Raw genomic sequence first — 25828 nt, forward strand, 5'->3', positions numbered from 1 at the left:
TTCCGTCAGCGTCCGTCGTTGGTTATAATGGAAGCCTATGGGCGTCTGAATCCGTCCAATCCGTCAAATGACGGATTCCGGTGACTGTTCCGTCTTTTAGCAACAGAGCATGCTCAGATGTGTAAATTCTTCTTCTGGTTAGAAACTCCCTCTCTCTCTCTTTCTCTCTTTCTCTCTTTCTCTCTTTCTCTCTCTCTCTTTCTCTCTTTTTCTCTTTCTCTCTTTCTCTCTTTCTGTCTTTCTCTCTTTCTCCTGCTTTTGAAAATGCCGGCCGCTCATTATTCCATCTCGTATTCACTGCTTCCCCGCCCACCGGCGCTTATGATTGGTTGCAGTCAGACGAGCCCCCACACTGAGTGACGGCTGTCTCACTGCAACCAATCACAGTCACCAGTGGGCGGGTCTATATCTTGCAGTAAAATAAATAATTAAAAAAAAAACGGAGTGCAGTCCCCCTCAATTGTGATACCAGCCAATGCAAAGCCACTCGGCTGAGGTCTGGTATTCTCAGGATGGGGAGCCCCACAGCCTAAAAATATTAGCCAACAGCCGCCTGGAAATGCCACATCCATTAGATGCGACAGTTGTGGGACTTTACCCGGCTCAACCCGATTTGCCCTGATGCGGTGGAAATTGGGGTAATAAGGAGTTAATGGCAGCCCATAGCTGCCACTAAGTCCTAGCTTAGTGATGGCAGGCATCTGAGACACCTCCCATTACTAAATTGCAGTGAAAGTTAACACAAACACCAAAAAATCCTTTATTTGAAATAAAAGACAAACACCCTCTTTCACCACTTTATTAAAATCCCCAACACCCCTCCAGGTCCGACGTAATCCACACGAGGTCCCACGACGCTTTCAGCTCTGCTACATTGAAAGCTGAGAGGAGCAGCCGTAGAGCATGACCGCTGGCTGTGAGCTCCACGGAGCAACGGAAGTGAGTCGCACTGTCAGCAGTGACGTTACTCAGGTTACCCGCGGCCTCTACTGGATTCTCTTTGCTAGGTAAAAACTGCTACAACGGATCCGTTTTTTTTAACGGATCTGTTCCATCAGTTGTACCACAATCTCCAACGCATCTGTCACATCAGTCACAAAACGGATCGTGTGACTGATGGAAAACGACGGAAGTGTGAAAGCAGCCTTATTTTTTCCACTCGTATCGTCCGGTATATGCAAAAAAGTATCATGAAAAAGACATAAGAATTATTACACTCGAATATCGAAATGAGAAAAAATGTTAGCTCTTTAAACCACATGAATTTATATATAAAAAAAATAAAAAAAAACCTGTTCAGGAACGGGTGTAAATGGCTCAACATAGCACAAGATACAAGATCACTTTTAAGAACTACTGTAGTCTTAGAATTATTCATGCTGCCAAACCTATGAATGTATCTCTAAGAACATCCTTTCTTTTTGTATCTTTTTCATTCTTTGGAAAAGACTGTGATCACTTCTATGAATAGGTGAGCGGCACTCACTAGATGTATAGAAAGTGTATATATTTATTGATGTCCATTACTACATGCAGTTACAACATGCTGACAGTATGGGAGCCTACATTACTGCCTGTACATTTTAATAGACTTCAATAAATAGACATGTACTTTTCTTACATATGGTGAGTGCCGCTCACCTCTTCATCGCTTTATATACCATCTCTTCTTTGCACTCATTGGACGTTAAGCTGAACCGCTATATACTATGGATTCAGCTTTGTTAAATGCTGCGTTTCATTTCTCACCGCTGATCATACCAAGCAGTCTTCCTTTTCTTGTGTTTGAAGATAGTGATTGCTTCTCCTAACTTTTTGCACCACTCTTGGGACAATTCAGGAGTATTAATGAACCTGAGGGCTTTTCACATAAGGAATTGGCTAAGGTTTTTCAGGAATATTGTCAGAATCTGATATCTGGCATCACGTTTTCAGCAGACCATAACAGCCAAAGGAGCTCTAATAAGTACTAAAGACCCTGGTCATGAAGGGGTGGAATAATTTTGCAAATGACTGCAATAGTCATTAAAGTGGTTTTGTGTTGAATCTAGAGAAATGACTTGTGATATTAGCTGTGTTTAGGTTGAATGGATCTTTTTTCTTTGGTATATCTGCAGTAAATTTTGCTAATAAATCTTATTTGTAATGGGGGCTGAATGTTTATTGCATGTGTAGGTTTTGTATATTCTGAAAACAAGATTTTGTATCCACAGCCTTTAACTTTAAAGACCACATATTACCAGGTCAGAAGTATCCCGTGTCTTAGTTCATTCCTGCTGCTCTTCTGAGTATTCATCCTCTGTTTTATTGGAATGCGCCATACGGTTCCAGAGATATGGGCCTTTTTATTGACTTCCAATTTCTATGGTCTTTACCAAGGGGGCATTGCCCACAGGATAATTCTGCAAGCGGCTTAGTGATGCGGCCTCAGAGAGTCCTGAGAGTATCACTCCCTTGGATTGACCATAAAAATTAGCACTCCATAAAATAGCCCATGTCTCTGGAACCGCATGGTGGGTTAAAAACGAAACAAAAACTTAAAGCATAACTCTCGGGAGAGCAGCAGAAATAAAATAAGACAAAAAACTGGTCACCTTTAACTGGTGGCAAGTCCCCTTTAATCTCAAACCGTAGTCGTGAATAGGCATTTTCATTGTAACAAAACATTTGAAGTATACTTTGCAATTAGAAAAAGAGGGCAGAGTTCTTCATACTATGGAATGAGAGGCAAAGCCCTAGTTAAGCACCTCCATTGGGGATGGGGTGTACCTTTCCCCTTTCGGCTTCCTGGTGGGTACTACGGTGGGCGTAGCTAATGAACCACATGGCCATGGACCCTTTATCGTCATTGTATACTAATAGATGTATGGAGCTGTGGCTGCAGTATTTTTTTTGTTTGATCCGCAATAGACCTTGGTGGGTTTCTTTAGGGTACAATACTCTTTTTCGGCTACTGAAAACCTTTTTTTTTTTTTTTTTTTACCTCAAGCCCTTTGGCTGTGCTTTCATTTATTTCCATGCTGGTCTCTTTTTTTTCATATGTAACATTAATCTTTCTAATGTGTACCATTAATCTTTCATTTTCACTTTTCTCCTAATTACACTCTGTTGTATTAAGATTAGGGATGATCGAATACCTCAAATATTCAGCTTCGCGAATATTTGCCGAATAGGTCGCCGCTGTTCGACTATTCGCGAATATTCGATGTGCAATGTAAGTCTATGAGAAACCCGAATAACAGCTATTCGGAACTATTCGGGCTTCCCATAGACTTAGATTGCACATCGAATATTCGCATTGCGGCGACCTATTCGTCAGATATTCGCTAGGCCAAATATTTGAGGTATTCGATCATCCCTAATTAAGATGCATACCTTGTCATGAGTGATACAGTATCTTGTCCAGTATGTGTATAATTAATACGTCTGTACAGGGCATTGCTGGGAGTCTAGTCCTCTGTGCTGAATGCTTATTGTTCTCTGCCACATGCTCGGTTCTATACATTTCTAGTTAAAGGAACTATTTTTTTAGTTCTAATTGACACGCTGACATTGTAGAAATGCTGTGCATGCTTTTGTTCTGCTGGATGACTAACTTTCTTTTTTATTGTTTATTGTGCTGCACTTGGCTGCTTGCTTCTGTTTGCCTCCATCACAGCTATAGAAGGTTAGTGCACTTTTCAACCTCTCTGAGCTTAATATTTCATGCCGTATATTGCTTTTCTTTTGTACTACTAATATTTTTAGTGTTTTATGTTGCCATTGAGGATCAATTTTCTTTGTTATATACTTGTTGTAGTTTAATTTTATTAAATTGCTTTTTCTCATAAACCTTGATTTTCTTTACAGGTTTTCATTGATTCTATTTTGAAAGTAACTATTTTATGTTTGCATCAGCATAACTAAATGTATGAAAATATGTGAACAAACCTTGCCAATTACATGATTGCTTCATGCTAAGTGGAAATTCTTGAGTTTAGACAATTCTTCTGGTAATATTTTAGGGTGTTGTGCCAATAACAGTTTGACGTTGAAGCATTGAAAGCTATTCAAAGCCCGTAACATGGGGAATAATTTTCCGAACGCTGGAGGTCTAATTGCCATGGCACCCAGCGATTCTGACAATGTGGACGCTGAAGAGCCCCAGTTAAATGGAGTGGAGGCCAATTCTGCCCTCCTCTTTAGAGTGCATGGAGCAGTTTTGGATTAATCAACTGCTGCTCCACTCAGCCAGAACCCTTTATAGTTGTGGTTTTCGGGATTGCTTGAAGCCATTGAAGTCAGACATAAAGTAATCAATATGTTATAATTTACTGTATAGTATTTCAGACCTCCATGGATATAAGCCTAAAGCCAGCCGATCACAATAAATATTGGTGAGCTCGGCCAACAGTGTAGTGTGTATGGTGGCCTCCAACCTCTCCCACGACAGATTGTCTAGGGAGAATAGAATCCGATATGTCTCATTTCGGACTGCAGAACCTTTTGCACTTTGTGAGCTTAGATGCCGCCAGTCTTGCAATGCCTTTTTCATAAAGAACACAAAGACACTTTGCAAAGCAAGTCCTCCTGTGCATAGTTCAGCTGGGAGAGGTCTGCCAAATGAAGTATTGACCGGACCGTTATTTAGCCGACGGCTATCTATAGTGTGTCGGGCCTCTTAAACAGAAATCATAGAGTGAGCCCACATGTAGGTCTTTTGTCTATTATCCAAAGCTAAGCGATGAATGTCTGACTTGCAGTATTACTTTTCTGTAACAACTCCTATAGGGATGTTTCTGGTCAGTTCCTCGCTCTATTTTCTTTGCGCTCCAGATCAGCTTTAAACAGTAAGGTGATTATATTGGTGAGACACCTTTTATAAGAACATGGCAGTGACCTGGTCAACAAGTGTTGCTTGCACAGACATGATCTGCATGGAGAGCATCATTAGATGGTTGCCAGCTCTGTGCACACTAATGCATGAGGCTTCCACAGCGGAGTTCATGGAAACAATACAGCTGCATTTTGCACTATACTTCCCATTAACATTTCTTTATTATAGAAAACCTTAGTTCATTATACATTATATACAATTTAGAATAGAAGTACATCTTTACCTGTTGCTTTTATAGTCACACAAAAATTCATACATGATTTATATTTCCAAATTACTAAAATATTAACTTTGTTGTCGGTTACCCCAGAGATTGAAATTCTACACAGACCAGTAATATTCGCATCTGAAATGTTTTCTTTGCTCACATTTTATTATACTGGACTTCACCCACAACATGGTACACAGTAATGCTTTTCATAAGAAGGAACTTCTATATTCGTTGACATATGAGTGTTTTTCAATATGAAGTAAACATGTTATTTCAAAGAAATGTTTGTTCTTGAAGTTTCTTTTTCTGCTCCTAGTTCATTATCAACTTTCAATTTAAAGGGACCTGGTCATAAAAAGAGTTTCTCAATCACTTCATATGGGGACACAGAACCATGGGATAGTATTCTGCCACTAGTATTACATAGAATTAAAAATGTACTCCTCCTCAGTAGACTATACTTTACCTGCTAGACACAAGCCTCCTCAGTTTTGTCTCGTTTCAGTTGGAGAAAAGGTCTTTTTCTTAATTGCTGTTGATACTAGGTTAGATGTTAATGACATGCCTGCATCGGGCCGTGGGGCATTCATTACCAGGCCGCGGTTCTGTCTTGGGTTGGGATGTTGCAGAGGCAAGGCCCCAATACTGTGACCCCGGCGGTGTCCGCTAAAAGGGGGAGAATAGTGGTTATGATAGTTTGTGACGCCACCTGTGTTGCTCGGCCAGAGATAGCCGACTCTGTCGGATTTGAACCTCTGGGGCAGATGGTGACGCAGCTTGTTTGATATGGCTCTCCACAGTTAGAGCTGGGCCCTAGGGCGTATGGGAGTAGTAGGTGATGGCAGGGATGCAGGACCGGAGGCGCAGGCGAATAACGGAGAGACAAAAGGATGCAGTCTCAAGGTTTTTATTTACTGGAGCAAGTTCCAAGGTAACACGATTAGTCAGTTACCGCCTTCGGATTGCTGCATTCCTCTATGATGGGCTCCATTAGATCTTGGGTAGTTCGGACGTCAAGACCGGTGCACCCTTCTAGTGTTCTTTCCCTGGTCGTCTTCCTGTGCTGACTTCTCTCCCGCCTGTCCCGCGCCTATACACATCGTGCCCTGAACCACTGTCTGCTGGCCCTGTTGGGTGGCTTGAAGCTCTTTCCCATGGCCCTATGTGGTCTTCCTTTCAGCGGATTCGTGTGTGGGTTTGGCTACAGTACTAGATGTGTCCTTAGCCTCTGGTTTTACTAGCGGAGCATGTTGGTTCTTCTCTTCTAGTCCAGTCCCCGTTCGGCGGTCAAGTCCCTCCACTACAATAAGTTGTATGTGGAATGAGGCCACTGGTGTATGGCGCACTTCCCGTGGTGTCTTGGACCCTTTCTGTCTTGTGCCTGGGTCGAGCTGCACCAGCTCTAGACCACAGGTCTTCACTCATCCACCGCTCCTTTCCACCACTATGATACTACAGTGTCCCTTCACTAACTAGACTCCACCCCCAGGCCTTGTCGGATTAGTGGAAGGGAGATGCCATCACCAGTGGTGGCTATACATAGCATTAATGGCACCAAGCCTTAACCCTGACCCGATGGAGAGCTGCTAATTTAGGTGGTGTGTGTTCTTTGTGCATACCAGTGCATGACCTCTTCCGTACCTAGGATGGAACACCACACCTCTGGCTGAGGTGCAATACCTCTGTGGCGACTGAAGCCTCAGGGGCGCCACATTAACATATACACTCTTTTTCAGCCATGCATCAATGGAGAGTAGAGTTTGTATCCTCTAATGTCTGTTTGGCCAGACCAAGGTACCTGATGCAGAGGTCAGTTACATGGCAGATACTCCAGCTGGCTTCTGCCCACTTGCCCCACTAAGTGTGCCCATGCACAGAGCAGAAGACGGCCTCTCTTCAGGTTGTGTTACCCTGTCTTGCCTCCCCCCTTCTTTTTTTAACTTTAGCAACTTTTGTTTGGTGGTAGTGGTGGTTGCGAGATGACGTTTGCCATCTAGAGTGCGGAGCTCCAGTGGCAGGGTGAGAGAGTTGTGCAGCAGTTGGCGTCACAGCTGTTTTCAGTTGATCCTATCTTCCCTGTCAGGTTAATAGCTGCGATCGCTTTCCCTGGCTGAGGAGGCGTGTTTCCATATTTTGATATCTTGACAATTGTGTCCAATCAGAGCTGCCACTTGGTGCTGTTGAGCGTTCCTGGATAGACTCCTATCTGCTCAGAGCTTTGCTCCGCCTCTTCCGGCGGTGCCATATTTTAGCATACGCACCAGCTATACGCTGGGATTCCTCACCCTGAATGAGACGCCTCACTGTGGATTCAGCGGCTTTGCCCTTCACATTACAAGGGTGCTCCCGTGTTGGACCTTGGGCCAGGTAAGCTGTTCACATTTTGGAGCTAACTTGTTTGGGCTTCCCAGCGGAGTTTCCCTCTGCTCACCAGTCTTATGTATTAGTTTAGTAGCAATTTCAATCCTGGCCAGTCTATAAATTACAGTTCAAAAGTTTGGAGTCACCCAGACAATTTTGTCTTTTCCATGAAAAATCATACTTTTATTTATCAAATGAGTTGCATAATGAATAGAAAATATAGTCCAGACATTGACTAGGTTAGAAATAATGATTTTTACTTGAAATAATAATTTTCTCTTTCAAACTTTGCTTTCGTCAAAGAATGCTCCCTTTGCAGCGATTACAGCTTTGCAGACCTTTGGCATTCTAGCTGTGAATTTGATGAGGTAATCTGGAGATATTTTACTCCATGCTTCCAGAAGCCCCTCCCACAAGTTGGATTGGCTTGATAGGCACTTATTGCGTACCATACGATCAAGCAGCTCCCACAACAGCTCAATAGGGTTGAGATCTGGTGACTGGCCACGCCATTATAGATAGAATATCAGCTGCCTGCTTCTTCCCTAAATAGTTCATGCATAATTTGGAGGTGTGCTTTTGGTTGTTATCCTGTTGTAGGATGAAATTGGCTCCAGTCAAGCTCTGTCTTCAGGGTATGGCATGGCGTTGCAAAATGGAGTGATAGCCTTATTTATTCAAAATCCCTTTTACCTTGTACAAATCTCCCACTTAACCAGCACCAAAGCAAGCCCAGACCATCACATTGCCTCCACCATGCTTGACAGTTGGTGTCAGGCACTCTTCCAGCATCTTTTCAGTTGTTCTGCGTCTCAAAAATGTTCTTCTGTGTGATCCAAACACCTCAAACTTCGATTTGTCTATCCATAACACTTTTTTCCAATCTTCCTCTGTCCAATGTCTGTGTTCTTTTGCCCATATTAATCTTTTCTTTTTATTAGCCAGTCTCAGATATGACTTTTTCTTTGCCACTCTGCCCTGAAGGCCAGCATACCAGAGTCGCCTCTTCACTGTAGACGTTGACACTGGCATTTTGTGGGTACTATTTAATGAAGCTGCCATTTGAGGACCTGAAAGGAGTCGATTTCTCAAACTAGAGACTCTAATGTACTTGTCTTGTTGCTCAGTTGTGCAGCTAGGCCTCCCAGTTCTCTTTCTACTCTGGTTAGAGCCTGTTTGTGCTCTCCTCTGAAGGGAGTAGTACACACCGTTGTAGGAAATCTTCAGTTTCTTGGCAATTTCTTGCATGGAATATCCTTCATTTCTAAGAATAAGAACAAACTGTCGTGTTTCAAATGAAAGTTCTCTTTTTCTGGCCATTTTGAGAGTTTAATGGAACCAACAAATGTAATGCTCCAAATTTTCAACAAGCTCAAATGAAGGTCAGTTTTATAGCTTCTATTTAAGCATTTATTTAATGATTGAGCGATTGCTTGACCTTAAAAACTTTCTTATAGACATGGCCAACCCTCAGGTAACACTAAATACTGGACCCATGTGGTTGAATTGAAGGAATTGCTTCATCACCCATTTACAGTGACTAAATAATTACAAGCAACATTTTCATAAAGAAGTTTAAGAATTAGCTTTTTTAGCTGTCCCAAAGAGGAGGTTTAATTGCAGATGGCATTGCTGCTTCAATAAAATGGAGAGAAGCACGGCTATTAGAAAATAAAATTCTTCTGGCAGCTGTGTATGTGGACCCAAGTCATCGTATATAGCTGGATGATCAACCGGTTACTAAAGGAAAAGCACTGACAAAGGTAACAGGATGAGTGGGCTACAGAACGGCCAAGAACAAGAGGACTTAGACCCTGCCAGTGCTACTGCTGCCGTATCTTCAGCCTGATCAGATGAGTTTAATTTTGAAACATATTTGGTCGATATGGAGCAAGCAAAACGTTGTCGCAGGCAAAATATGCCACTTCCATAGCAAACAGATTGACCAGATTTCAGCAAAATTTTTCACTTGCTCAACCGTTCATCAAAACTGACTGTGCATAAGGCAATTCCTTGATCCTCTGAGATTGTTAGAAATGTTGCCCGTGTGAATACCGCTTTGCCACCAACCAAAGTTAGTGTTGAGAGGTTGTTACTTTAGCCTTAAAATAATTAGGTCAGATTTGAAGTTAGCTATGAAGGAGGATCTGATGGAGGTGATACTATTTCTCTGAACAAATCCATAGACTGCACAAATGTTGTTCAATACATTTTTGTTGAAAACTGTTTTTTCCCCACTTACTGCTTAGTGTATTGCATATTTACAATTTTTTTTTTAAGTTTTTTGTCTGCTAAGCTTGTAGTCCAATAATAGTATTTACATTCTCTCTAAACAGCTTGATTATTGCATCATAATAATGATTAAAAGCCTGAGGTTACCATTGTACTAAAGGAATTTTGTCACAAACATTAGTTACATTTGAGGGAGTCGTGGAGTCAGAGTCGGACTCTGGGAAATTGAGGAGTCGGAGGTTTTGGCTTAGACACCACAGCCATGGTCCCTAACCTCAGTGATACTTCTGATGGTGGAGAGGCGTCAGTCTCCTTCCAGGCCCTGCTCCTGACCAGTCCTGAGAAACGTTTTTGACCTTTTTTTCACTATTGTGGACATTAATCGCTTTATACAAAATTAGACTATCAAAAAATCTTTTTTAGTCTGAAGCTGATAATGATGCTACTGAATTTACACCGTATTCACAGAATACATACCGGATTGTGGATTTTTTTTTATTAACAGATTTTGGAAGATCTTGATACTGAACGTGAACCCAAGGACATTCATGAATCTACACATTTTAAAACTATAAATCCATTTTTTTCACCCTCTTCAATCGCAGGTGGACTGTATAGATTGTTTTTAGGAATTGGTTGAAAAGGATTTAAAAAGACAATACAGTTGGGGTAGTGGAGCGTCATAGAACACCACTTTAACCCATTCCATGAAAAATGCTTTACCTGAATTGAGGCAAACGTCTGATGTTATTGACAAGATGTCAGGCAAAGGTGGAATGTTTGTGATTATGGTTATGTACAATCATGGATCTATTCAAAGATTCCACCACCTATATTACACTTACAAAATAAAGTTCTGATATTACTTGCCATTCGCCATAATTCCAAGAACAAAGGTCTTCTGGGAAATTTTCCTTTCATGCTTTGATAAAGAAAGCGTTTGAAACAGCGTTGTCCCCATTTTTTTCACCATGCACATTTGGAATGTATTCTAATTCAAATCAAGAAAGAAGAATTTAGGAAGTTACAGGCTTTAAGTGAGATTTAAAGTTGATCTGGAAAGTGACCCGATCATTGAGTCTCCAGGGGCCGGGTGCGACTGCAAAGCGCCTGCACCCATTCTACTTCCACCCCTGCTGCCAGTGGAAATCCGCTTCTCTCAACACCTCGTAACCTTTAAAAACATTAATGATCAGAATACATTGAAGGGGAAGTAGATCAAGGGCTTTAAGCACCTCCAGGGGGCATTGTTGTTCTTAAAGTCATGTATTTTGGGCTAACAATTTTTGTCAACCGGTTTCGAAATAGTTTTGCACCATTTGTCTGTTAAGGCTAATTCCATGTCAAATGTTAACTGCCGAATGAGATTAATTAGGAACCAGTAAGTAAGCTGATTCTGAAGGGAGTTTGTAACTCTTATCTTTTCTGCTGATATGACTGCAAACTAAAGGCCCCGTCACACTAAGCAACATCGCTAGCAACATCGCTGCTAACGAACAACTTTTGTGACGTTGCTAGCGATGTTGTTGTGTGTGACATCCAGCAACAACCTGGCCCCTGCTGTGAGGTCGTTGGTTGTTGCTGAATGTCCTGGGCCATTTTTTAGTTGTTGCTGTCCCGCTGTGAAGCACAGATCGCTGTGTGTGACAGCCACAGAGCAACAACTAAATGTGCAGGCAGCAGGAGCCGGCTTCTGCGGAGGCTGGTAACCACAGTAAACATCGGGTAACCAAGAAGCCCTGTCCTTGGTTACCTGATATTTACCTTTGTTACCAGTCTCCGCCGCTCTCCCTGTCAGTGCCGGCTCCTGCTCTGTGCACATGTAGCTGCAGGACACATCGGGTTAATTAACCCGATGTGTGCTGTAGCTAGGAGAACAGGGAGCCAGCGCTAAGCATTGTGCGCTGCTCCCTGCTCTCTGGACATGTAGCTGCAGCACACATCGGGTAATTAACCCGATGTGTGCTGTAACTAGGAGAGCAGGGAGCCAGCGCTCAGTGTGCGCTGCTCCCTGCTTTCTGCACGTGTAGTTGCGTGCGCTGGTAACCAAGGTAAATATCGAGTTGGTTACCCGATATTTACCTTAGTTACCAAGCGCAGCATCTTCCACGCGGCGCTGGGGGCTGGTCACTGGTTGCTGGTGAGCTCACCAGCAACTCGTGTAGCCACGCTCCAGCGATCCCTGCCAGGTCAGGTTGCTGGTGGGATCGCTGGAGCGTCGCAGTGTGACATCTCACCAGCAACCTCCTAGCAACTTACCAGCGATCCCTATCGTTGTTGGGATCGCTGGTAAGTTGTTTAGTGTGACTGGACCTTAAAACAATTCAGAAACTTTGATGTGATCATAAATCAGCTGAGAGGAGCTCGTAAAGGAGGAGTTACATGGTCAGAACGAATTCACTGACAAATTCTTAGTTGCTTCATTCTGCAGCCAGCACAACACAAAGGCTATAGAAGGCAAATAGTGCAACACTTTAAATAAAACCGGACTGCAAGTAAAAATCAAATTTTAGCCCAAATTATATGCATTTTAAATAAGACACCTGACGTTTTTCTTATTTTTCAAAGCATGTGTATCACAACATTTTATAATGCCATCTACATAAATTATTAAATAGATCTTTTAGACCGGTAAAGTGTTACTGTAAAAGCCCTTGTCAGATTATCTTTATAATGCTGAAATTAAATGTGCATTTAGAAAATACTCACTTTAATATCAGAAAAGCAAATTTTGCCTGCAGTTCTTTAATTTTCAAAGTAAGTATACCTGGCTCCTCAGGCCTAAGAGCTATTCAAAATGCATGCAGCTTTTACTGTGAAATCTGATTTCCCTTAATAAGAAACTAAATGAAAGCAATGGAGCAGAATGTGAAAATAGTTAAGGGGAGGGCAGAGATCAGAAGGCACCTTTAGAAAATGTTTTTTTTTTTCTTTAAAGGTTAGTACAAGCTTGGAATCAATTTATAGCAGAAGTTAGAAAACACACTAAGTAAATGCAAATATTCTTGGGGTGAATATATATCTACCCTGAAATTTAAAAATCATAAACGAAATATTATACTATAAGGGCAGACATGATAGGCACGTGATTGTTTTCTGCTGCCATTCTTCTATGTTTATAACCCATGTAAAAAGTAAGAGCTGGTTATGAATAAGGAACTTTTATAAATCTTCGATCTCCTTATGAAAAGAAAAGCTTAAGAGTGAAAGCGTTTTTTGTTAGTCTTGCAGTTAGAGGAGTATCAGTGAATTTCGTCTGCGTCTTGTCTGCACTCCTTACACCGAATATACTTGTTATATTAATGAGTGGTAATATATCCCAGGCAGCAGGTAGTGTTCACCTAGGCAGCTGATAATTGCTAATGCATTTTCCTCATTGTTAGCTGAAAGCAGAAAATATTGGTAATTGCGTGCTGTTTAGCCAGAAGACCATCTAGAAGAAGTTAATACCTGTAAAATAAAGGTTCTGAAAAGGCAATTTCAATCTTGCCATTAATTTTCCATCATAGCATAACATGAAAGAGTTTTATGCAAAGTGGACATCATCTGCGGGAAACCTTTTGGCGTCCACATCATAAAAAGCTGTTTAAGCTTATTTTGTTTTCCCAACATACTGTGCATAATGTGCATTTATTCACCTTTGAAATATGCTGGAGTATTCAGACTGACATTTAGTATTCACATATTGGTGTCCCATTTAACCATGACATTTAATTTCTTTGAAGGAAGCGCAGTAATGTAACAGCTGATAGGCAGCCTTACCAAGATGGATTGCAACTCGCAGTGTGCGTACATGTCTGAATCTCTAGGTAGCTTTTGAATTGGATGATATTGAATAGCAAAACTCTGCTTTCCGGCAGTTTATTTAATGTGACAGAGGCTCACGTATATTACATTTAAAGCGAGATGAAGCCTGATTGTTTCACATCTGCTCTTTATAAATTCTAAACCTTTCCAGATGAACACTGCATAATGCAGGAGTTTACTGCCGGAGTAAAAGCTTTCACCATACTAATCTATTTTAAAAGGTGTTGCTGTGTTGATCACGAGTCGGATTACCATTTGACATGCCCTCCGATCTCTGCGTTAGCGCATAACAACATAATGTGCCTCCTAGTTGTTGTCTAAACCAATTATCAATATGCCTGTCAGACTTTAAAGTTAAATGACAGGGAAGTGAGTTTTGTGTGGTTTTTTATAGTATGAAGGTTAAATGCATGGCAAGCATGCCGCGCTCACATTTCATTTCATCAATGCTTTCCTGTATGAAATGAGAGATTGATTTAACGCTATTAGATTTTACTCTGATTAATATCTGAAAAATTGTACTTGTGATAATTGATTATTTTTCATTTGAAAAGTACCCTGATTTGCATTTGCCGTGCGATATTCTGCTCACATCCCCCCTTGCCAGTAGCTACAGGGCATCATGTCTGTCTGTTGATGGACTCTGTCTAATCAGACTTTTGTAATCACTTGTAGCCAATCCATTTTAAGATTTTTTTCCTTATTAAGCAAAATATTGCTTTATCCCTTCATTTCAAGGGAACCTGTCCCATGGGTCATGCTTCTATAATCACAGACCACATGAATCTGAACATAGCTCATCATTAAAGTGAACCTTCATGCTACCCAAACCATGGGCAGCAGCAAGAATCAGGCCCTGTCTACATGATTGCCATCAGGTATATTATTCTATGAAACACTCCGGTGTTTCAGCAACGATATAGTTACAAATCCAGCCAGGGACCAAAAAGACTGACCAGACTAGTCCAGCACTGCCCCAGCCGGCTACTCCCAGGTGATTGACAGATCTCTCATCAGACCTTTCATCTGTATTTTTCTCTGAAACACTATAGCCTTTCAGAGGCAAAAATACATGGCTCCAATTGTGCAGTCAGTCTTGTTCTTGCTTTCTGTCATTTGGGTAACATGAATAGCGTGGCAGGTTCCCTTTTAAAACATCTGTATTTTGCTCTGACATGTTATGTTGTTTCAGAAAAAAATATTTAAAACTGTGCCATGTACAAGGTGACTTGTCCTCGAGGTATGTTCCCTCAGGTTTCTCCCAGATTGCTCAGCTTAGAGAAATTCATGTTTTTCTTATATATAAATGAGCTCTTCTAGGCTATGGGGCGAATGCTACCTGGAAGATAATTCCGCCTCAAAAGCTTATTACCAGTGTGAGACAAGTAACTAACCCAGAACAAGATTTGAAATAGGTTTTTTTGCAAACAAATTTGTTGCAGCCCTCTGGCCTCTGCTACATCGCAACAATATTACAACCTGTATGACTGTGAAATGGAAGCTGAAACTGAGAGGAACCTGCAGATGTGTCGGTTATAATCACACACAGCTCTACAGTGAGATCAGGAGAGCGGCCGTCACATATCATAACACCCCATTCTATATCAAATAATCTCTGAAGGCAGAGTTTTCTTCAAGGCAACATCCACCCCATAGCCTGGAAGACATAATTTACATAAAGTGATAAAAGATGATTTAACCACAACAAGGCATCTGATATGAGGCAGACAAGTAGGACTTTTTCAGCATTTTATTACCTGTCTGAAAATATTAATAGTTTAGATAGGTCAAATGTGATGACATATTCCCTTGAACATCGGAAGCAAAAACCTCTATAACTAGTAGAGAAATTTTCAGTTCTTTGACAAGCACAAAACTTAACAAAATTATAAAAGAAAAAACAAAAACCTTACATTTTTTAAAACTTAACACCTGGCACATTACAAAAATGCCACTTATCACTTTACACTAATAGGCGCCTTCCTGCAGTTTTGCATTGTAGTGTAGTTTAGTAAAAAGTAAGAAAGCTGTCCTATTTATATTATGTCTGAAACCCATCTTAAATAACAAGTTTTTAGGGTTTGTGAACATATGTGGAGTTTTTTCAGTTGGCAAGTTTTTCTAGGCAAAGAAGTTGCAAGAAAATGACGACAGTCTTCTTCCTGAAGCAGCCTTGCCTTTTCTTGCGGCAACTCTGCCACATGCTTTTTTTTCCTCTGTACTCTCCACTATAGTGATAGCAACTTTGTAGAGGAACATGCAGCGTTTTACAGCTTCATAGTTTGTAAACCATGAAATGGTTACAATATAGGGCAAATGACTGAACATGGGCACAGCAATGTCATTTTTACTTTGCTGTGCATTATTTTCATTTTTTTTCTGCGGCACCTTTTCAGGCGGATTCCAGTCACAATCTGCCTGAAAATGTCGTTAAGTACACATCCTTATATTTCTTTATTTCTATTTTTTTTTTTTTTTGTTTTGGTCTTGTCTTAGTAGGTTTTATATTTTAGGTGCAAACCTTAATGAGAAAAAACAAAAATGATCAGCTCACCCAGAGTCTGTTGAATGTCTGAACAGTCACTGTATTGATCCGTATGAATTACAGGGACACGGAGATGCGTGGCTGGCTTCCACGGGAAGTAAACAGCAAAAGTGTTTGTCTAGCACCAATATAGATAAAACTCTCAATTTATTTTTTATTTTTTTTCTTTAAACATTAAAAAATATAGGACACCTGACGCGTTTTGGACATCAGTCCATAGTCAGGTACCAAGGACTGATGTCCGACTAAGGACTGATGTCCGAAACGCGTTGTCCTGTATTTTATGATGTTTAAAAAAAAAAAAATGAATACATTGAGAGTTTTATCTGTATTGGTGCTGGACAAACACTTTTTTTTGTAAACCTTAATGACCTTATCCTGTGATTCCAGCGCTACTCACGGTCATATTGTGCGTGGTGCTGGTGACTATGTGACTTGCACACTTACTGAGACGCGTCCTCTGTTGGCCAGTAACGTGCATCTATCCTGTTCCGATAGAATCAGACACGTGCACACAGCTGGTAATGTTATCGACACCGCTCACTTGTGATGTAGAAGTGGGCGGCTCTTTATTACCTTGTTTTATGTAAAATGACAGCGTTGCAGCCTGTGTTAGACACAATTTGGGAATAACTGTTATGTACATTTGTTTCTGCTTTCTCTTGCTTGCGATTCAAAGAATTAAAGTCTCAGCCTTCAGACGAAGAAATCTGTAAGTTATGTATGTCATTATGAGTGTTACTGCTGGGCCTTTTCTTCCGAACAGTATAAGATGCTTCTTGAACACTTAACTACCTGCTCTTAGTCCATAGTGTGGATATTGGGCACATAAATTCTTAGGTGTACTTTCCTTTATAGCTCCTGTAACATTACCTCATTTGACTGCAGCTTTAGCACATCCTATAAAGAACGGTATGATTCTGCAGCACAGATACTGAATTATTAAAAATGTGCATACAGTGTCAAATGGCCTTTTAAATAAATTGTATGTACATATATTTTGAAGTAGATGTTCTATTGTACTATTGAATATATTAGAAAGGCAGCCTTTCCTGAAGGATCGCTGCAGAGCTAGTTAGCAGAGGTAGAAGAAAGGGACAGTGTAATCAATTTGAACATTTTCGGAGTCCTAGTTGTATCAAAGAAGGAACTGTGAGCGAGTATATCCAGGCTGATGCTATTATAAGCCATCTAAATTCATTGACTTACCGTTTATAAAGAAATTGCCTAAGATTGTAGTATTTCCCCTTTTACCTGCCGTCACAGTTAAACATGGAAGTGGATGGCTCTTGTAAAAAAAAAATATCCAATTTCTTATCATTGGGAAGTGGCATGTGTGTAATGCCACATACAACAAGGTTACATGGTAATGTGTTTGTAAAGAAATATATATAATATTTATATTCAGCATTTCTAAAAGTTGACTAGACACTCACCAGTATGTGAGATATCAAAAATGTTTCAACACCTTATATTATTATTCCTATCTCTTATTTTTTTTGTAGCTTTATGACCAGTCCAACACTAAGTCATTGGGGTGCCCTACCTGTACTGACAATATGGTTGGCGAGAAAAGATTTCACTCGTCAGAAAACTGCAGTGAAAGAGCCATTTCCACCATGAGAAGACTTCCCCCTCATTCTAATTAGATTTCCTAAGAGAGATTGTCTCATAATTCTTGATAAAAAATGATTCTATAAATGAAGACCAGATTATAACATTCTACATATCGGGACCAGTGTAAAGCTATGAACTACCATGCTGGATTCCAAAATGTTATGACAAAATGTAGAAGTTTTGCTGACTCTCCCTCTTTTGTTTTGTTGAAATTTACCCACTTTGTGTGACCTGGTCATAAAGTTCTGGTCTGGTACAATGAAAAAAGTCAAGTCATTAGTTATACCATTCTTCATTGGGTCACATTTACCCCTTGCCACCAGACAAGGGTTAAGGGAGTTTTTCAGGATAAAGAAAAATTGTACCCAAGACCAGTGAAATGAATAAAATAAATTGACCATTACTTAAAGGATTAATCCCCCATCCCTTCAGCTTCATAGTTTAGATGCTAGTTTCCTTATTAACAGTCACAAGCTGTCCACATACTGACTGCTGCAGTCAATCTCTTGCCTCAGTGAAAGGTGTAAGCCTAAAGGTGAACACCATTATGCTAATGATTGGCTGTGATGGTCATTTGGTTAAGTTTAAAGGGGGTTTTCTAGGATTGAGAAAAATATGGCTAAAACCAGAAAATCCTATAAAATAACAAAACTGCTACTGTATTATGAATCCTCTGTGACTCCATTGCTGCTGTTTCATGCTGGTCTACCGAGGGAACATCTGTACCCATTAACTGGCATAAAGTAGGCAGAATTAGATTTCAGAGACTGGTTATTGGCTAGATTGGTCAATAATTGCTCTTAGAGACCTCATACCGCTTACTTTATCAGTTTTATGCGTACATCATGCCAACTAGTATTTACTGTGGTTAATGGTTCTCTAGGGCCATTTACTGCACTTGGCCACACTTTATTGCTCCTTGAAATCTTTAAAACCCTTTTACCAGATTATTGTACTCCTTTGGATTTAACCATTTTTTTTTTGCCTTCAACCAATTAATGGGACATTCTACAATTTCCAAAACTTTTCTCTGAATCCTATTCCTGAATTAAAATATTTTGCTATAAAAATATATCCGTACAATGTTTTTGTGTTTTCTAAATGTGCAGATTATTTTTTACAACTAAAATTTTTTATTTTCTTAATGTGTCTGTAGTAAAAAAAGATGATGAAGTTGATGACCCAGTGTTTACAAAGAAACGAATAAAGGAACTTAAAGTCTTGGAGCCTAAAATTGCTCAAAATCTATGTGAGTATGCATGTGGAGTCAGGGAAATAACTATGTTTGTTGCAGAGCAGTGAACAAAATAATTTGGTTTTCTAGGCTAAAAAAAATCCCTGCTACATAATTATATAGATCTCATGCTCCGTGCAGCAAATAATCCCCTAAAAAAGAAATGCTGAATTTTTATGCATGTATACTTTAAGATTTCTGATGTAAAGTGAAATTGTCATTTCACAATACAAACCACGTACAGTTCTAAAATAGATTTCCTAAATTGCAACTGAAAATAATAAAACATGTAATATATCTTATCAAAGAGATCAGATTCTTTCTCCTCTTGGACTGATCATTGATTCTCAATTCTCAGGTAAAATCTGTCATTAGTGAGTACAGAATTTCCCATTATTCTAGTGCTTTGGGGAGGAGGGAGGCAGTCATTCTGCTGCAAAATCTCCTGAAGTCACAGTTCAACTTTAAGGCCCCTTTACACAGGACATTTATAGGGGAATGAGCATTGGGTGCGATAATTAAGCTGACTTAAATTCATCATTCTCTACAGCACATCGCCCTTTGTAAGCGATCACATTACCAATCATTCTGTGGTTATAGAATTCAGGTTGGCCTGATTATTCATTAAACTACCAACTAGCATCTTGCATGTCACAGATTGGCAGTCATTTAAAGGGAATCTGTCAGCAAGGTTTTGCTACCTCATCTGATAGTACCATAATGTAGGCAACAAGATTCTGAATCCAATGGTGTACCACATAGATTACTAGCTGAAGCTATTCTGAAACCATCAAAAAATATAGATTCAGGAATATAACAAAGCTGCCCTGCCCACACCATAATGTTTGTAGGTTGACTGTAAGGTGTCAATCACAGCAGGATGCGTGTCTGACTGCCTTACTCCTGAGTTTCTAGTTAATGGTAATCACAGGTTAATAAACCCTTTAAGTTATGTAAACAATTGCACACACACTGATAACAGAGCACAGTTGCTTTTTGTTTTTAAACTCTTATAGCATGCTGTCAGCTTAAATAGCAAAAACCGGCGACAGTTTCCCTTTAATACCTCTGGTCAGCACATATAAATGGAACCTTTGATCTGATGATGCTGTGTTGTATTTACTTTGAAAATCCATGTCGGAATAAGAGTATAATCCTTCATGAAAGTTTCTCAGTCTCTGCCGGCCAAGCCCAAATATAAGTTCCTCCGTGCCCTCCTTCCTGCTGTTGAAATGTTCTACACAGTACAAGTTGCAGCTGTTGGACAGAGTTTGAATGTATCATTTATTTAATTAAACTAAAATCATAAAATTCTCATCTTAAAGGGGTTATCCACTAATAGGACAAAATCTTCTGATTCCTCTTGTTTCCCACAGTTAAAATAAGACCATGTACTTGCCTCCTTTTCTGGCCCCCTTTCCAGCGCTGTTTGTAATCGCGGTTCAGGGTTTACATGACAGTGACATCATGCGAGCCCATGGTCTTTTATTTTAACTGGGGGGAATCAAGTGGAATCAGAACAGGTTGTCCAAGTAGTGGACAACCCCTTTAATATTATGATTCTAAAGTCGTTCTGACATGGATTTTCAGAGTAAGTGCACCAGTCTCATCCGGACCAAGAGATCTATGTAATAATGTATATAGCTTGTAGTGTGAAATCTGGTGATGGATCCGCTTTTTGACCCTTAAAAAAAAAAAGGTTTTATTTAGTACGCCTACAGAGTAAGGACTAAACTGATGTGAGAGAGAAAGGGACTTTGATCGAATTGTTACCAAAAGTATATTTTTCTTTTTCAGCAATCTTTCTGGGTTCCTATCGTTTGCCTTATGAAGACATTAAAAAAATTATATTGGAAATTGATGAAACACAGCTGACGGATTCCATGGTCCAGGTAGCAAAATTTAATGTTATAAGATTTACTTGCTACAAATATTTTAATTCATAAAACCTCAAATGAATTTAGCAAAGTAGCTTTATATAAATGTTATTGCACTATAATGAAAGTCAAATAGAAGATAATTATATAGAAAGTGTTCCCCGCAATTCCTCGTCTCCACAGTTGTGTGTCCCCTAAAACCACATTTTTAGCCAGGTCTGTCACATTCCCTCTGTAATCTAACAGTTTTTACTTTCCCACATCCTCCCTGCACTCAGTAGGACTTTGTATCACTATACAGTGGGCATGGAAACGACGTGAAAGATAAAGAATCCAGCATCCAATCCGCTACTTTTTTCTTTAAAATTTTCTTCATTTGATATGCATTAAAAGTCCATATCCAAAATCAATTTAGAACCAACACATAACGGTATGTATGGAAAGTATTCAGAAATTTTTAAATTTTTGCACTCTTTGTTTCATTGCAGCCATTTAGTAAATTTAAAATAGTTCATTTTTTTTTCTCATTAATATCCACTCTGCACATCATCTAGACAGAAAAACACCAAGAAATGTAGACACTTTTGCAAATTTTTTAAACAAGAAAAACTAAAATATGACATGGTCATATGTATTCAGACCCTTTGCTCAGACACTCATATTTAACTCACATGCTGTCCATTTCCTTGTGATCCTCCTTGAGATTATTATACTCCTTCATTGGAGTCCAGCTGTGTTTCATTAAATTGATAGGACTTGATTTGGAAAGAGACACACCTGTCTATATGATACCTCACAGCTCAGTGTTTGTCAGACCAAATAAGAATCATGAGGTCAAAGGAACTGCCCAAAGAGCTCAGAGTCAGAATTGTGGCAAGGCACAGATCTGGCCAAGGTTACAAAAAAAATATGCAGTACTCAAGGTTCCTAAGAACACAGTGGCCTCTATAATCCTTAAATGGAACATGTTTGGAACCACCAGAACTTTTTCTAGACCTGGCCATTTAGCCAAAGTGAGCAATCATGGGAGAAGAGCCTTGGTAAGAGAGATAAAGAAGAACCCAAAGATCACTGTGGCTGATCTCCAGAGATGCAGTAGGGAGATGGGAGAAAGTTCCACAAAGTAAACTATCACTGCAGCCCTCCACCAGTCAGGTCTTTATGGCAGAGTTGCCCAACGGAAACCGCTCCTCAGTGCAAGACATATGAAAGCCCGCATAGAGTTTGCAGAAAAACATATGAAGGACTCCCAGACTATGAGAAATAAGATTTCTCTGATCTGATGAGACAAAGAACATTTTAGTGATAATTCTAAGCAGTATGTGTGGAGAAAACCATGCACTGCTAATCACTGGCCCAATACAATCCCAACAGTGAAACATAGTGGTGACAGCATCATGCTATGGGGGTATTTTTCAGCTGTAGGGATAGGATAACTGGTTGCAATTGAAGGAAAGATGAATGTGGCCACGTACAGAGATGTCCTGGAAGAAAACATCTTCCAGAGTGCTCTGGACCTCAGACTTGACCTAAGGTTTACCTTCTAACAAGACAATGACCCTAAGCACACAGCTAAAATAACAAAGGAGTGGCTTCAGAACAACTCTGACAATCCTTGACTGGCCCAGCTAGAGCCCTGACCTAAACCCAATTGAGCATCTTCAGAGAGACATGAAAATGGCTGTCCACTAATGTTCACCATCCAACCTGATGGAACCAGAGAAGATCTGCAAGGAAGAATGGCAGAGGATCCCCAAATCCAGGTGTGAAATACTTGTTGCATTATTCCCAAGAAGATTCCTGGCTGTACTAGCTCAAAAGGGTGCTTCTACTGAATACTGAGCAAAGGGTCTGAATACTTATGACCTTGTGATATTTCAGTTTTTCTTGTTTAATGAATTTGCAAACAATTCTACATTTGGGTTTTGTTTTTTTTGCAGAGTGTACAGTAATGAAAAAAATGAACTTTTTTGAAATTACAAATTGGCTGCAATGAAACAGAATGAATCATTTAAAGGAGTCTGAATACTTTCCGTTCCCACTGTATATATTGTTTAGTGACCGGCTTCTGTCTGTATGGTACATAGACAGGTACTAGCAAGTGACTGGCTCCTGTATCTTAGGTACATATACAGATATTGTCTGGTGCCAGTTCCTGTATGTATGGTGACTGGCTCCTGTATGTATGGGAACTGTAGTGATACTGGCTGGTGACTGGCTCCTATCTCAAGGGTAAATGTACTGATACTAGCTGATGACAAGGCCCTGTATCTATGGTACAGGTACGTATACTGGCTGGTGAACGGCTCCCTTATGTGCAGTACATATACTGGCTGGTGACTGCTTCCGGTCTCTACGAACATGTACATATACTGGATGGTGACCTGCTCCTAAATGTGCAGTGCATATACTGGCTGGTGACCGGCTCCTGTATGTGTAGTACATATACTGACTGGTGACCTGCTCCTGAATGTGCAGTACATATACTGGCTGGTGACCGGCTCCTGTATGTGCAGTACATATACTGACTGGTGACCGGCTCCTGTATGTGCAGTACATATACTGGCTGGTGACCGGCTCCTGTATGTGCAGTACATATACTGACTGGTGACCGGCTCCTGAATGTGCAGTACATATACTGGATGATGACCTGCTCCTGAATGTGCAGTGCATATACTGACTGGTGACCGGCTCCTGAATGTGCAGTACATATACTGGCTGATGACCTGCTCCTGAATGTGCAGTACATATACTGGCTGGTGACCAGCTCATGTATGTGCAGTACATATACTGGCTGGTGACCGGCTCCTGTATGTGCAGTACATATATAGGCTGGTGACTGACTCTGGTCTATATGATACATGTACAAATACTGGCCGGTGGCCGGCTCCTGTATGTACGGTACATGTAGACATACTGGCTGTTGACCTGCTTTTGTATGTACAGTACATGTTGATATATTGGCTGGGGGCTGGCTCCTGATTCTACGGTTCATGTACAAATACTGACTGGTCACTGGCTAATACAGTTGTACATGATTACTAGTGTTGGGTGAATGTGCTCGCACTGCTGTTTACTCAGTATAGCATTACGTTACTCAGACACGACTTCAGTACCAAGTATAATGGAAGTTGATGGGAAACTCAAGCATTTTCAAACTCAGTTGCTCGAGGCTCTTTCGAGTAACTAGCAGTGGCGAGCACGCTCACTCATCACTGATTACCCTTATTTTTTTATAAATTTGGCTAGACCAGACATTTTCTTTTACCTGTTTCACACCTATTTCTTTAAAAATTGTAAGCTCTTGTGTCTTGTGAGCAGGCCCTCAATCCTGTAGTTATGTTTGCTTTATGTTACCCAGTAGTGTCTGATATTTTCTGTACATGCAACCTCTAAGTTGTAAAGTGATAAAGAATATTTTAGTGCTAGAGAGATAAAAAGTTCCCTTGCGTGGATTGTTGGTCAGTGCACTACTATGCATGAGATCAGCAGTAGGGACTCTCATTTTGGAATCTGTCAGTGGGGGTCTTAAGGTGGCTTAACACACTGCAACATCGCAAACGACATCGCTGTAACGTCACCGGTTTTGTGACGTAATAGCGACCTCCACAGCGACATTGCAGTGTGTGAAACACATCAGCGACCTGGCCCCTGCTGTGAAGTTGCTGATCGCTACAAATCGTTCAGGACCATTCTTTGGTCCTTTGTTTCCCGCTGTGCAGCATGATCGCTAGAAAGTCTGTGTGTAAAGGGGACTTAAATGTGCAGGCAGCAGGAGCCGGCTTCTGCGGACACTGGTAACCACGGTAAACATCGGGTAACCAAGAAGCCCTGTCCTTGGTTACCCGATATTTACCTTTTTCTTTGTCGCTCCATTGGGAGACCCAGACAATTGGGTGTATAGCTACTGCCTCCGGAGGCCACACAAAGTATTACACTTAAAAGTGTAAACCCCTCCCCTCTGCTATACACCCTCCCGTGCATCACGGGATCCTCAGTTTTTAAGCTTTGTGCGAAGGAGGCACACATCCACGCATAGCTCCACAACTTAGTCAGCAGCAGCTGCTGACTATTTCGGATGGAAGAAAAGTGGGCCCATATAGGGCCCCCAGCATGCTCCCTTCTCACCCCACTCTGGTCGGCGGTGTTGTTAAGGTTGAGGTGCCCATTGCGGGTACATAGGCAGGAGCCAACATGCTGTTTTCCTTCCCCATCCCTGCAGGGCTCTGGGTGAAGTGGGATCCATAATCGGTCTCCAGACACTGGGACCGTGCTCCCTCCGCAGCCCCTGGGAATCTGCTGGACAGGAGCTGGGTATCGTCAGGGACATGGGCCTGCTACTGTGAGGTACTCTGTGTCCCCTTGGGGACGGCGCATGGAGCGCTTGTGTCATACACGCTGCAGCACTGCTGGGCGTGTTAGTGCGCCGGGACTACCGCGCTGACCGCGCTTGTTGCCGGCCGCGCTTATACTCTAGTCCCCGGCCTCTGCGGCCTAGTACCGCATATTCCAGGTGCTCTGTGTCCCCGTTGGGACGGCGCATAAAGCACCTTGGGCCCAGACGCTGCAGCGACTGCGGCGTGCGTGTGGGTCCGGGACTACCGCGCCGACCGTGCACTGCCGGCCGGCCGCGATTTCAACTTTAATCCCCGGCTTTTGCGGCCTAGTATGGGATTCTCCCGCCCCCAGACCTGCCAGTCAGGGAAAAGGGCGGGACGGTCGGTATGACGCCGACAGTGAGGGCTGTAGTACATTGAGCTGTCCTCCGCCCCCCTCACTACCCACGCTGAGGCACCAGATTCCCGCACTTTTTTGTGACTACGCCCACGCCTCCCTCCTCCTCAGAGAACGCCGTCAGCCATGTTTTTCAGCAACTTCTGGCTGCAGCTGAGGGAGACCCGGGGCAGAGAATCTGGTGGCTACAAGCCACATCCGCAGCCCCTGCCGGACAGGAGACGGAGTATCGTCAGGGACACCCTGCAGCTACAGGTACTCTGTGTCCCCGTTGGCACGGTGCATGAAGCACCTTGGCCTCAGACGCAGCTGCGACTGCGGTGTGCATTTTTTG

The 25828-nt window shown here is 41.3% G+C and overlaps 1 protein-coding gene across 2 annotated transcripts in view; it reads left to right on the forward strand.

Annotated features, from left to right (window-relative positions):
- The window catches only part of DIAPH3 (diaphanous related formin 3), a 979498-nt gene that overhangs the window by 482731 nt on the left and 470939 nt on the right, over positions 1-25828 (forward strand). For both annotated transcript variants that reach the window (XM_075336836.1, XM_075336837.1), the window contains exons 18-19: positions 18806-18898; positions 20681-20775. In XM_075336836.1, coding sequence (XP_075192951.1) covers positions 18806-18898; positions 20681-20775 — 188 coding nt within the window. The remainder of the gene's footprint in view (positions 1-18805; positions 18899-20680; positions 20776-25828) is intronic.

The sequence above is a fragment of the Anomaloglossus baeobatrachus genome, chromosome 2, assembly GCF_048569485.1.
Source record: "Anomaloglossus baeobatrachus isolate aAnoBae1 chromosome 2, aAnoBae1.hap1, whole genome shotgun sequence".
NCBI classification, from domain to species: Eukaryota; Metazoa; Chordata; class Amphibia; order Anura; family Aromobatidae; genus Anomaloglossus; species Anomaloglossus baeobatrachus.